Below are 14,409 nucleotides of genomic sequence, written 5' to 3' on the forward strand. Positions count from 1 at the left end.
GTTCTCTGGTTGTGCTTGAAGAGCTGATAAAAATGAAAAGCGGCAGATAGTCTTGTGACTACCTACTAAAGACAGACTCTTTGTCAGATGGGTGTGGGTCACGTGTGCAGGTGTGCTCCCCTTTAAGACTTAAAAAGCAAACCAGCTTTTAAGATGACACAAGCGAGCCTGGCGTGCTGGCACATGCCTTTAATCCCAGCACTCGGGAGGCAGAGGCAGGAGGATTTCTGAGTTCGAGGCCAGCCTGGTCTACAGAGTGAGTTCCAGGACAGCCAAGGCTGCACAGAGAAACCCTGTCTCGAAAAACCAAAAAAAAAAAAAAAAAAAAAGATTACACAAGCGACTGCTTTATCTTAGGACCAGAAACGTATTACGTATTTTAAAGGGCTGAGAAGAAGTACAGAAAGAAGGGGGTATTGAAAAGCAAGTAGTACAAAGAGCAGGCAAAGACCAGGGGTGGAAATGGGGGTGCAGGTGCCAAGAGGAGTGGGGGAGGGCTATGCAGAACCAAAGGTAATCTAAAAATTACAGGTGGACAGCCAGGCGAGGTGGTGCGCGCCTTTAGTCCCAGCACTTGGGAGGCAGAGGCAGGTGGATTTCTGAGTTTGAGAAACTCAGATTTCTGGTCTACAGAGTGAGCTCCAGGACAGCCAGGGCTACATAGAGAAACCCTGTCTCGGGGGGAAAAAAATTACAGGCAGAAACATTCTGTAAGCGTTCCTTTTTTTTGTTGTTGTTTTTTTGTTTTTTGTTTTTTGGTTTTTTTCGAGACAGGGTTTCTCTATGTAGCCCTGGCTGTCCTGGAGCTCACTCTGTAGACCAGGTTAATCTCAAACGCAGAAATCTGCCTGCCTCTGCCTCCCAAGTGCTGGGACTAAAGGTGTGCACCACCACGCCCAGCTAAGCATTCCTTTTTAAATGTAGAGGAAAAAAAATGATGGAAGTACCTTGCATGGCTCGATACTGCTGGATGGAGTCACAGGTTATTGCACAAAAATCCCAAAGCCAGGCTAGAGGTATCTCCTTATTCGTCATAGGTCAGGGAGGCTTTGCCGATCTTGGTCGCCAACCAGAAATAGATGGTAAGACCAGATTGCTGAAGGCATTACACACTTCAATTATGGCATTGAGAAATCTGACTGGAGCTGACCTGAAAACGCCCCCTGTGTTGGCTAGAGGTCATAGGGCCAGAAGCTTCTGTGTGGATTACTGGAGGAAAAGCGATGTGAAGAGTCTTGTTCAAGCGTGAACCCCGTGAGCTACCATACCAACCTGCGGGATAAGATGTGGCTGCTCTGGGGTTAACCAAGCACTTCCTGCTTAGCTCAGAGGCCTGCTCCACAAGAAGGAATTCATGCCTGGAGCTGTAAACATAGCCAAACACTCATGGCTCCAAGGGTGAGAGGCCCTAATGTGTTTGGGGGCGCCTGGGAGTCCTGGGAACAGCCAAGCAGTGTCCTTGAATGAGGGTCAAGTTTACCACACCCCTCCCCCATGCCCTCTCTACTGACTAAACCTTCCTGAAGGCCTTGGGAAATGACAGAGACACCATCCTGGGGTTTTGTCCTTGCCAAAATGCTTACTCAGGACCTTGCTACATTTCCTGAGAAGCCCTCCGTTGCTTGACATATGGGAGGGGTGGTGGTTTCTACCAAGGGTCTCCCCGGTCCTTGGTTCTTTTGGACAGATGTTTGGCTGAGTCTGCTAACATTCAAAGCTATGTTCTTGAAGAAACCTCAATGCTTTGATCTGAGTCCTCCAACCCTCAGGGATGGGGGACATACCACTGTTACTTTGTTAACAGTGCACGAGTTATGGAACTGCCTTCTAAGCGTTTAGATTGGTTTTGCTCTTAGCCTTCTGCCACAGAAGTTTGCCTTTTGCCATGATTAATGCAGAAGGTCAGAGGCCAGTGCTAAGACTGACTGACTGTTGAGCGCTTAGCCTTAGTGTCTACCCGAGTCCCAGCTCCTACTCAGCACCACTGTCTTCCTTCTGCTCATGGGATGGATGACCACCGCAATCAGAAGTACAGTGGCCATGATTGCTTGCACAAGATGGGGCCCTGTCAACATTTTATCATGGATGGGGAGAGGCCTCAGGAGTATTGCTAAGCAGTGGTTGCTGTGATACGGGAAGTAATTTTTTCAGTGGTGTAGCCACTGGTAAGGTGTCCATGCTCTGAACTCAGTCCTCTTTGTTGATCAGGGTTCCTCTGTCTGGGCTCTGTTGGCATTTTGAGTAGAGTAACACTGTTGGGGACAGTTTTGTGCATTGCAGAATAATTAGTAGCCTTCATGATCGTTACCAGCTTGATGCCAGGAACACTCTATGGTTTCTCTCTCTCTCTCCCTCACTCCCTTTCCTCTCTCCTTTTTTTTTTTTTTTCTCTCTCTCTCACTCATTCTCTCTGAGATTTATCATGAAGGCATGCTGGATTTTGGCAAAGATTTTTCTGCAATCACTTGAGATGGCCATGTGGTTTCAGTCTTTAAATCCACTTATTTATTGACTTAATATATTGAACCATCCTGGCATCTCTTGAATAAAGTCAACTTGATCATGGTAGATAATTTTTTTTTTAAGATTTATTTATTTTATTTATATGAACACACTGTAGCTGTCTTCAGACACACCAGAAGAGGGCATCCGATCTCATTACAGATGGTTGTGAGCTACTATGTGGTTGCCAGGAAGTGAACTCAGGGCCTCTGGAAGAGCAGTCAGTGCTCTTAACCACTGAGCCATCTCCCCAGCCCCTAGATGATCTTGCTTTATAAATAGCTGTATTCAGATATGTTATTCAGGGGTTTTCAACTAGTCAAAATGCAGAGATTGGTTAACTGTGGGGTACCCAGTCCCAGTGGGTATATCTCCAACATTATACCTAAGGCTCAGAAAACATTGAGGGAGAGGGGAACAGAGAGACTGTAAAAGCCAGGGGACTGGTACCTGTGCTATCAGGAACGACCCATGACGTCACAACAATATGGCTGCCCAAATGAGATCGAACTATGGCAATCCTAATAGACATATTAACATGGAAGGGGGAACTCTCTTAAAAAGTCATGCATTTGAGAGGGTAAGGTGGGGCATGGGAGGGAGGATAGGTCCCCATTCACACAACAGTGAAAGACTAAATAGGTTCCACCTCAAGACTAAAGATGGTTGAGACTCCAAGGGAAAGTGCTTCATACATGCTGTTTTGGGGATAAGCATCTCTTTGTTGATGGGATGTCCTGTCACCCTGGGGACAAACTTAAAAATTAATCAGTGCCGGGCGTGGTGGCTCACGCCTTTAATCCCAGCACTCGGGAGGCAGAGGCAGGCGGATTTCTGAGTTCGAGGCCAGCCTGGTCTACAAAGTGAGCTTCAGGACAGCCAGGGCTACACAGAGAATCCCTGTCTCGAAAAAAAAAACAAAAATTAATCAGTGGCACAAGATGTATATATGAAACTGTTTAGTAACTTTTCACAGTATGCCACTATTTCTGTGGTGGGGAGAACCCAGAGCCTCACTCATACCAAGGCAAGTGCTCTACCAATGAACCACATTGCCAGATCTATCATGGTTCCATCATTTCTGCTTTAAAGTTACCCTCTTTAATTTTCATCAAACAAAATGATATTAAAGTTGCTTGGGGGGGGGTACTGATACAAATCTCATACTGTAGGCCTCTGACTCCTTATATGTTCAAAGACGATCTTGAACCTGTGGTTTCCCTGTCTCTGCTTCCACAGTTCTGAGATCACGGACTCAGAACTGGATGTTTAGTTCATGTCTTTTGTCCCAGGGCTTCTGCATGCTGGGCTACATTCCCAGCCCATGCACACTACCCACTTTTAGAGAAAGTTTACTTTTGAAGGAATTTGATCTGTGGTGGTTTGGATGGGAAACCTCCCCCACAGTCTTGGGGATCTGAACACTTGAGTCCCAGTTGGTATGATGTCTAGGGAGGCTTGGGGGTGGGGGTGAACGTTTGCTGGTGGAGGTAAGTCACTGGGGGCAAGCTTACACGTAAAAGTGAAGCTGCTTCCTTGAAGTTCTCCCTGTCTGCTTGGTGATTCTGATAGAGAATTCGAGCTCTCAGCCTTGCCTGATAGTCACCATTTCAGATCCTTGCTACCTTTATCTCCCCACATCATGGATTCTTATCTCTTTGAACCCCCCTCAACCAAAATAATCCCCCCCCACCTTGCTTAAGATATTTTTGGTCATGGCGGCATTTTCTCTGAACAACTGCAAAGTATCAATGTGTTTGTTTTAAAACAGCAAATGTATGGTCCGTGAGATGGCCCAGTGGGCAAAGGCGGCACTTGCTTGCCAAGCCTGAGCTAGATTCCTAGAACTCACATAGTGGAGGGAAATCAGCTCTTCTCACCCTATTGTCCTCTCACCTGTCCCGCGCGCACACGCGGAGGACCGGGGTGAGGCGGCAGTTTCTATTTTGCTAGAGTTTAGAACCCATATGCTTGCACTCAGTCCAGGGGTTTAACTACCAGCAGATATCCCTTTCTCACTCCGGTTTCTGCCCTTCTCGCTAAGCCCCAAACCTGGCTGAATTCTGTTCTCTGCTAGCAGACTCTCGCCTGGAAGCTCTACTTCCCTCCGTGAACTAGCAATTCGTGCTCCCCGAGCGCACAGCGCTTCTAGTCTCCTCTGGCCAGATGTTTCTTTTCCTAACGTCTTTTCCACCCACAACTACCTCGGGCGCTCTGGAATCAGACCTCTAGAGTCTCCAAAAGCCGCCTGGAAACGGGCTTCTGGCGGCCAGCTACGCAGAGTTACAGACGCTCCCGGCAGGTGTGAGCCAGAGTGCTGCTTTGTTGTTGTTTGGAAGTTTCCTACGTTTTAGGGTTTTAGTATGATCGCCTGCTCCGCACAGTGTAAAGGGGAGTCTCTCACATCCTCATATGTGCCGTGATTTCCACTCTTAGCCACGACTATGAGCAGGCGTTTTGAATAATGCAAATCCCAGAGGAAAGCAAAGGACAGACCTCGCAAGTGGCTCCCTTCAAACCTGGGCAATCCGAGTCGCGTCCTGCCTTTTTTCTTTTTCTTTCTTTCTTTCTTTTTTTTTTTTTTTTTCTGGCCTTAAAGCGGCGGGCTCAAAGTGCGTCCTTCAAAGTAAGTGGCGGGCCCCCCCCCAGCAAAAGGTCTTTCCCACTTTAAGAGCGCCGTGCGTGGCGGCAACTCGCCGCGCAGATGTAGTCTCGCGAGAGCTTGGGAAGTAGCAGCGATGGCGGCGGCTGGAGCGGGTCCTGGTCCAGGAGTCGGCGCCGGCCCTGGTCCCGGAGCCGCTGCGAGTGCCACAACGGCGGAGGACCGGGAGACAGAGCCGGTGGCCGCGGGGGCTGGCGAGGGGCCGTCAGCCGCCCCGGGAGCGGAGCCCAGCTCCGGAGAGGCCGAAAGTGGGTAAGGCAATCCACCCGCAGCCCCGGGGACGCGCGAGGGCCCGCCCCTCGTGGAAGCCCTCGGCTCGCGCCTCCCGGTGTCGCCCTCCGGATCCAGGTCCCGTGGCCAACGGCTCGGCCCGCCCGCCCTGTACCCTCCGCAACCTCGCTGGCTGCTTGTCGGCTCCTAGCCGCTCCTCGGCTCCCATCAGCACCGGTGTGAGCCAAGCGCGTTTCCCTCTCTCCCGTCCTCGCGCCCCGGGAAGACCTCGCTGATCCCTCTTGCAATGCTTGGTTCCGAAAGCACCGAGGACGGCAGCCTCCCGTCGTTACCCCAGTGCACTAGGAAGCCCTGGGCCGCGAACACATTTGTCTTGCTTGACAACCTCCCTCCTGATACTCAGGATTGTTCTTGTGGGCATCCCGTTCAGGACTTGCTTAGCTGAAAAAGACATACCCTCCCCTCCGTATTTGGACCATTGTGTTTTTCTGTTTAGGAAAAGCCATTTTGATGTTTGTCTTTTCATTATAGGGATGCAAACTTGGTTGATGTGAGTGGTCTGGAGACAGAATCTTCTAATGGAAAAGATACTTTGGTAAGTATTTCCTCTGAGGCCTTTGGAAGGCGAACTAGATTTGGTTTTAAGATGTTTAATCTAATTTTTTTTTAAAGTAGTCAGTCAGCCCATTTGATTCTCTTATTGCCCCGTGGCTCCAGGAAGGTACCGGAGACACTTCAGAAGTGATGGATACCCAGGCGGGCTCTGTGGATGAGGAGAATGGGCGGCAGTTGGGAGAAGTGGAGTTGCAGTGTGGGATATGTACAAAATGGTTCACCGCTGACACCTTTGGAATAGACACGTCGTGAGTACATTTCATGGCCTTCTAGACAGCATGATCCTGGAGAGATGGCTTAGCATTTAAGAGCACTAGTTACCCTTCCAGAGGTTTGGGCTTGATTCCCACTATTCACATGGCAGCTCAAGGAACCCCAGTTCTAGGGGTGGAAGGGAAAATTACATAATCATATTTCTTTTTTTTTTAAGATTTATTTATTTATTTTATGTATATGAGTACACTATAGCTGTACAAATGGTTGTGAGCCATCATGTGGTTTCTGGGAATTGAACTCAGGACCTCTGCCTGCTCTAGCCCTGCTTGCTCCAACTCCCCTCACAACAGCCCAAAGATTTATTATATGTAAGTACACTGTAGCTGTCTTCAGACACACCTGAAGAGGGTGTCAGATCTCACTACAGATGACTGTGAGCCACCATGTGGTTGCTGGGATTTGAACTCAGGACCTTTGGAAGAGCAGTCAGTGCTCTTAACTGCTGAGCCATCTCACCAGCCCCTTAATCATATTTCAATCTCAAGACAATTGAGAAGTATTTTTAAATATACCAAAAAAAAAAAAAAAGTCAGTAGGTAGTATTTTGTGGTCACTCTAACCCTGTTCAGTGACCAGGTGCTGACTGAAGAATTGTTTGCGTTCCTATGGCACGTTCTGAAGTATTGAGATGAGAGTTCTATTAGGTATGAGTGTGGGCATCGTTCTTGCTTTTGACCTTACAGTCTGATCGGGAAGGAGTCTGTGCAATGAGAAGAGATTATGTAATTAAGTTTGAGATAATATATTTTGTGTGTTCTGGGCTTGGTATTTACAGTGGGCAAGACCTGTTGTCATGAACATTTGAAGGTGTGGTGTTGATTCGTGGTGTACTTGCCTGCTATGTGCAAAGCCCTGGGTGGATCACTGTCACTGCAGAGAAGTGTTTTTAATTCCTCAAAAATGTTGAGGTGATCGGGGCTTTTCATGTCTAAAGTATACTTTGTTTCCTTTCTCATTGCTTATACTGTACCCCAGTTGGTATCTTATGTTTTTTCTCAGGAAAACAAAACAAACAAACAAACAAAACTTACATCTAAACATGTACCTGTTCTGGAGAATTAAAATCATATTATAATTCAGAGCAAAAGGTCTCCTCTTGTGTGGTGTAGGTGATTAGTAGGTAATAACGAGCATTTTGATGGATAACTATTAAGTAATGGCTCTCTAACTATATATATAGCCCTGGATGGCCTGAGGTGCCCTTTGTTGACCAAATTGGCCTTAAAATTGCAGGAATCCTCTGGCCTTTGAGCCAGTCTTTGTTCATTTTGAGGCCAGGCAGGGCTGCATAGTTGAACATCAGGTCAGCCAGAGCTGTGCCTTAAGTCTTTGTCTGGAAGGGGACAAATTATATTGAGTGGAGCTGGTTGTGCACACCTGTAATTCAGGTACTTAAGAGGCTGGAGCAGGAGGATCACAAGTTCCAGGTTATATGAACCATAGCTAATGCTAGATCAGGAGCCTATCTCAGAGAAAGCCAATGAGTGGGCTAGTGAGATAGTCAGCAGATAGACACTTCCTGAGTAAGCCCTGAGACCTGAGCTTGATCCCTTGAACCATATGAAGATGGAAGAAGAGAACTGAGTCACAGGGTTGGCCTCCACGTCCTTCGGAGCTGTGCACCCTGGTACATGTACACCCTGGGTCATGTGCCCAAACATGTATCATGGGTACACATGCTACTACTACTAATAAACGTTTTAAAGGAAGGCAAAAATGTGTTGAGTGGTTCACTAATGTGTGTAATCTGGCCCATCCACAGGTCATGTCTGCCTTTTATGACCAACTACAGCTTCCATTGCAATGTGTGCCACCACAGTGGGAATACCTACTTTCTCCGGAAGCAAGCAAGTAAGAACAGTATTTTAAAAAGATGGCTGTCCTTTGGAAAACAGGAGAGATCTGGGTTAGCACACTTCGGATACCTTTGCCTAAGAGCTGGTTGGAATTAGTTTGATATTTAGCTCTAAATAATTGCACTTACCCATTACAAATCAAATTATTACTTCACTCTTAGCTGACTTGGTTTCTCTATCTGGTGATAGCATAAAATACTCTGACAAAAACAACTTAAAGGAAGGTTTGCAGCTCCAGGTTACACTCCATCACGGCTCCACAGTGTGCACATCACAGTTCAGCTCACACTCCATCACGGCTCCACAGTGTGCACATCACAGTTCAGCTCACACTCCATCACAGCTCCACAGTGTGCACATCACAGTTCAGGTTACACTCCATCACGGCTCCGTAGTGTGCTCATCACAGCAGCAGGCATCCAAGGGAGGGAGCTGGCCACACTGACCTCAGACTTAGAGTACAGAACTGGATGTTTAAGCTCTGCTTGCTTTTTTCTACTTATATAGTTCAGGATACCCTGTCCAAGAAATAGTATTGCCAATGGTGGGTAGGCTTTCTGAACTCCACATAATCACAATAATTTCCCATAGACAGCACACAGAACAACCTGATATAGATATTCCCTTACTGAGACTCTTGTTAGGTGGTTTTAGATTGTGTCAAATTGAAACTAACCATCACACCTATTATATTGAATATACTCTTGTTGGTAGAAGTCGAGATTTAACAAATACATCTTTTACTTTTTTTGATAGATTTAAAAGAAATGTGCCTTAGTGCCTTGGCGAATTTGACGTGGCAGTCTCGAACACAGGATGAACATCCAAAAACCATGTTCTCCAAAGATAAGGTAGAGTTGGAATTAATGTCACTGCAGTATGCTGAAGAATCGAATCCAGTAGAACTTCTAGCTGTCCTCTTTAGCAAGTACATTCTCAGTTTTATGAGTAAATCGTGTAGTAGTCATCTTTCTTTTTTCCATATGTAGAAATTATAATTTACCAGTTATCTAGTAGATGCCATTTGGCTTAGCTTTTAGTATTATCAGTCCTTAAACACAAATTGGTTGGCTTTGTTTGTTTGTTTGTTTGTTTTTTCCTTTCCCTGAGACAGGGTTTTCTCTGTGTAGCCCTGGCTGACCTGGAACTCACTCTGTAGACCAGGCTGGCCTTGAACTCAGAAATTCACCTGCCTCTGCCTTCCAAGTGCTGGGATTAAAGGTGTGCGCCACCACCGCCCAGCTGGTTGGCTTTTGAAGCAAGCAAGTCATCGATCTCGTAGTCAGGTCCTGTGGAAACCAGTCTCTAGCCTTGGCTGGCCTGGAACCGGTGTCTTCAAGCTCATGATGTGCTTTAGCCTTTCTGTTTCACCTTGTTTGAGAAGCCAAAGCCTCTGTCCCTGATTCTCTGTAAGGTCACATGGGACGTGTCCTTATCCTATAGGCATGACTGTCTCAGCCTTCCCTGGAAAGAGCATGAAGATGCCTGGCTGCCTGGTTTCTGACCTCATCCTTATCCCTGTGGGGAAAAAATGCTAACTGGCCAGATGAGGGCCATCATGGGCAGTAGGACGGAGACTGAAGGCAGGGATGGAAAGGACGGGAGCCACCACGACCCACACGACCCACTGCTGTAGGGGAGTTGTTAATCATTACTTAGAGCGTACACTCCGAGGGAGAGGTATGCTGTAAAACACCATTGTATCGCAAGTCAGCAGGCTCATAAGCTCGGGCTTTCCACGGCTTTTGCTTTTCTCCTGTGTGTGAGTTAGTCTCACGTAGCTTTCAATTGTCTCACATTTAACCAGGATAGCTTTGTCACCTTGATAATGAAAACCTTTTGACATGTCCCCATGAGTTTTCTGTACATTTTCCCAATTCAGCTCCTGCACGGTAAATGCTTCGTTTCCATAGAGTAAACTGTGCTGTAGTGGGCTTTGGAAGATGATGTAAAATGGTGCTGACATGATGCCAGCAGACCAAGGTCAGACACTGTTTCAGTCAGATTAGCAAGAACTGGCAAGCAGGGGCCACCATCAAAGTAGCTGAAGGGAGCCTGGCAGAGGTGAAGTGCCTGGAAACCTTACATTCATGTGTTCTGGTTATAGAGATTGTAAGAAAAGACACAGAGTGACTTAAGCGTGTCTAGTTGATGGTTCTGAGTGATCAGCAATTCTAAATAGTAAGAGCAAAATAGAACTGGACAGAGTAAACTTACCAGGCCCAGAGCTCCATCTCACAAAGAAGAGTGACATTTCTGTAGGTTGTCCAGAAGAAAGTGTTCTCAGGACACCGAAACAAAAGCTCAGAAGTCACTTTCCACTTAACAGCCACGGAAGGGAGTATAACTTCTGCGGGTTATAAGTGCTGAATTGCTAAATCTATAGACACTCACTTGAAATCTCCATAATCTGCATATTTGGTTGGTGGGTTGGTTGGTTGAGACAGATTTTTTTACTCTATTGCCCTGGCCTGGAACTCCTAGCCACCCTCCTGCCTTAGCCTCCCAAGTGCTGAAACTGTTAAGCCTGCGCCACCCTGCATGCCATATGTTATTTTGAACAATTGAATATTCCTTCAGTACCTAAAAGCTACAGCCAGAGTTTTATTTTAGATTGTAATGAAATTTTTGAAAAGTGTGTGTGTGTGTGTAAAACTTTGAAAACAACTATAATTCTTAATATATTTTATTTCTTAAAAATAGGATATTATACCATTTATTGATAAATACTGGGAATGTATGACAACCAGACAGAGACCTGGAAAAATGACTTGGCCCAATAACATTGTCAAAACAATGGTAAGTAAATTAAAACTGAATAGATAAGATCAGTTTGAAAAAGCCAGTATTGTTTCTAATCGATAAATTCTCTTTAGTTTGAAATAATAGGATGGCTGAGACTATGCAAGCAATTTGATATTAATCATTGAATGAATGTGATTATGGCCATTGTTTTAAATTTTTTATACAAATTCAGTTAGTTACTGTCTTATGTGAATATAATTCTCTAAGACTGCTTTTATATGCTGAAACCCTTGTCTTTTTTTTTTTTTAAGGTTTATTTATTTATTATATGTAAGTACACTGTAGCTGTCCTCAGATACTCCAGAAGAGGGCATCAGATTTTGTTACGGATGGTTGTGAGCCACCATGTGGTTGCTGGGATTTGAACTCGGGACCTTTGGAAGAGCAGTTGGCGCTCTTAACCACTGAGCCATCTCACCAGCCCCCCCCCCTTTTTTTTTTAAGATTTGTTTATTTTATATGTATATGCTTGAGTGTGTGTATATGTACCTATAGAGACCAGAAAGGGGCATCGGATCCCCTGGAATTGGAGTTAGATGGCTTTGAGTCCCCTGATATTGATACTGGGAACTAAACCTGGATGCTCTGGAGAGCAGCAGGTGCTCTTAAGCACTGAGCCATCCCTCTGGTCCAGCCATCTCTGTCCACCACACTTGTGCAGATTTAATTTTAAATGAAATTTGGATACATTTTTAAATTTTTTCATTAGATAAGAAAAGTCTTGTTCTGAACATTGACTTTAGAAGTCTGCTTAACCTAGGCAAGAGGAGGGGGGGGGCACTGGCCCTCACTGTCCTGTTGGTTATTTTTAGGTCTCTTGTAGCCCAGGCATTGAACTCAGTGTGTAGCCAAGGGTGACTGACCCCGGCCTTCTCCTGCAGAGTGCCAGTACAGTTGTAACTTGTGTAACTCACGGTCTCTCTTCCTGCCTCTGCGTTCCTCGTGCTGGCCTTCTGTGTGGAGCCACCATGCTTGGTGGTGTTGTGGTGCTAGGGCTCACGCTGAGGTCTTGATGCCTCCCAGCCTGACTGGGCTCTGAGTGCTCTCTCTTGACTTGTTATGGTCTGCACGGATTTTCTGAGGGGTTTGGAGAGTACAGTAAGAATTGATCTTGGCAGTTGGTGAGTGAGTACCTCCACACTTCTGAGTAAAATGTTCATCACTGCTAAGATACCGCTTCCTTTTAGAGTAAGGAGAGAGATGTGTTCTTGGTAAAGGAACACCCTGACCCAGGAAGCAAAGACCCAGAAGAAGATTATCCCAAGTTTGGACTTTTGGATCAGGTACATTAATCTTCCTTCTCTGTCTCTCTCTCTCTCCTATATGAGGTCTGTGCATTATGTTTGTGTAGTGGCTGTAGAGGCCAGACGAGGGAGTGGAGCAGAGCACCAGAAACCTGAGTTACAGACAATTGTGGGTGCTGGGGACTCCAATTTGGGACCACTGGGAGAGCAGCAGATGCTCTTAGCCACTGAGCCATCTCTCCAGCCCCATAGTCTTTTTTTAATCAGAAGCCATGTAGGGGCAGTGAAGCATGTGGCCAGAGATGTGGCCGAGTTGATAGCAGTCCTTGCCCGGGAGTCCTGGTTTATTCATGGTAATGCACTGAGGAGGTGCAAACAAGGAAGAGCACGAGTTAGAGGCCAGCCTGGGCTACCTGAGGCCTTGACTCAAACAAAAAGTGTTCAAGCCTTGAAATATGAGTTCATATCCCCAGCTCCGCGGTTCCCAGGAGTTAGTGGTGATCTCTTTGTCACAGGATCTCACTGTAGCCCAGGTTAGCTTAAACTCATGACCATTCTTCCTGCCTTGGCTCTCTCCTTGCTGGGGTTACGTGTGTGAGGCGCAGTGCCTGGCTCAGGAACCGGTTTTGATTCTGGTTGTTCCTCCGTGTTAGGGCTTACTTTTTTAAGTTTTTTTCTAATCTTTCTGTTATCTGAAATTTTGCTTCTAAAAGCATTCTTTAGTGTGAAGAAATTTTGGGGGAATCTGTTGTTAGAACCTTATGGGAAAAAGAAATTTCCATTTTTTGTTGCAAAGGACACATTGGCAACAAGAAGGTTTGCCTTAAAGTGTCTGACTTGCTGCCTTTTTTGAGATGAGATCTGTCAGTGCAGCACAAGCTCAAGACCTCTGCCCTCAGCCACCTTCGCAGTCGCTGAGGTGGGAGCTCACTGCTACCCATGCAGATTGAAGAGCTGCAGTGCCTCTCGGTGGTCACTGTTGTAGCATGGACAGTGAAGATTCAGGTTGCTGTCTCATACAGTGGGACAGCTCAGCTGTGAGAGCAGAGTGAGGGGACTTCAGCGTCCTGGCCTGCTGTGCAGCTCCCGCCTACCGGTTGATTGGTCAGTTCCCTCCTGGAACCATTCTGACCCTGACTCATGGCACATGCTCCTTGGTGAGTTGCTGAAGCATCCAAGTTGAGGACCTTGCAGCTTGCTGTTTAGGACATGACTTTGATTTTCTGTGCTCTAATTTTGTCCATTTTTGGAGCAGTTGCCAGATTAATTTGCTCATGTGGCCTTTTTTTTACTAGGATATTTCTTCTTCTAGGATCTTAGTAATATTGGTCCTGCTTATGACAACCAGAAACAAAGCAGTGCTGTGTCTGCTAGTGGGAACCTAAATGGTATGTGTTTAAGTATCTTGTCAGAAGCTTTGTGAATAATGAAAGCCTTGCCTGCAATGAGGTGCTCTGTAGGAGGAGCCAAACCTGGGTAATTAACTAAAGTGTTTTTAAATTGACATGCATACTGTAGCAGCTCACTAAACACTTGGGAAATGATAATGGAAGAGAGCTTTTGCCACCTTACAGCAGTTTGGTCTTATTACACATTATAATTTTAAACACTAGTATATTATACATTAGTTTTACACACTAATGGGATGTACTGTGAATTTCTAATTATGCATACATCAAATATTAATAATGTCCATCCACCCAAATTCCATTAGGACTGAAGCGAGGCAGATTTCATGTAAGACACTGTAGTATACTTTAAAGGTTAGACTTCCTGCACTTTTGTTAGATTCCACATCTGTATGATAACAAACTCCTAATGTGGGAAATTCATTTGATCTCCACTCTTTTCCATAGCCCAACAGTTGCTTGACATGTTGCCTTTGTCCATCTAATTTTTTTTCTTGCCCTGATTATTTCAGCATACTCATCTGTCAGCATTTCTGTATGGATCCCTCACTATGGCTTCCCCCAACCCCCGCCTCCCTTTTTTGGTAATCCAGCTAACTAATAGAGGGAATTCTCTTTGTGCTAATGTAATAAAAACTAGGGGCCCAGGCAGTAGCTTGGTGGGTATCCATCCCACACATGGCAACATTCACTAGCTTGTCTTTAGATTTGGAGCATCTTAGCTATATAGTCCAGTCCACAGTTAACTTTGTAAGGTGTGTTGGAAATGCGAGTGTATTGTTTCTGTTCTTACACCATGCTTTCCCTTT

At 45.8% G+C, this 14,409-nt stretch overlaps 1 protein-coding gene across 3 annotated transcripts in view; it reads left to right on the top strand.

The window, feature by feature from the left end:
* The window catches only part of Ash2l (ASH2 like, histone lysine methyltransferase complex subunit), a 32,873-nt gene that overhangs the window by 4,289 nt on the left and 14,175 nt on the right, over positions 1-14,409 (top strand). The window contains exons 1-8 of one of the 3 annotated variants that reach the window (XM_029480804.2): positions 5,222-5,416; positions 5,927-5,990; positions 6,113-6,258; positions 8,049-8,137; positions 8,899-8,993; positions 10,846-10,941; positions 12,135-12,230; positions 13,504-13,579. In XM_029480804.2, coding sequence (XP_029336664.1) covers positions 5,241-5,416; positions 5,927-5,990; positions 6,113-6,258; positions 8,049-8,137; positions 8,899-8,993; positions 10,846-10,941; positions 12,135-12,230; positions 13,504-13,579 — 838 coding nt within the window. In that variant the 5' untranslated portion in view covers positions 5,222-5,240. Of the gene's footprint in view, positions 1-5,221; positions 5,417-5,524; positions 5,614-5,926; positions 5,991-6,112; positions 6,259-8,048; positions 8,138-8,898; positions 8,994-10,845; positions 10,942-12,134; positions 12,231-13,503; positions 13,580-14,409 lie in introns of those variants that run through there. The other 2 variants (XM_029480805.2, XM_029480806.2) reach the window with 2 other exon arrangements.

This window comes from Mus caroli, unplaced genomic scaffold, assembly GCF_978045245.1.
Source record: "Mus caroli unplaced genomic scaffold, Mus_caroli_1 scaffold_10, whole genome shotgun sequence".
Classification (NCBI taxonomy): domain Eukaryota; kingdom Metazoa; phylum Chordata; class Mammalia; order Rodentia; family Muridae; genus Mus; species Mus caroli.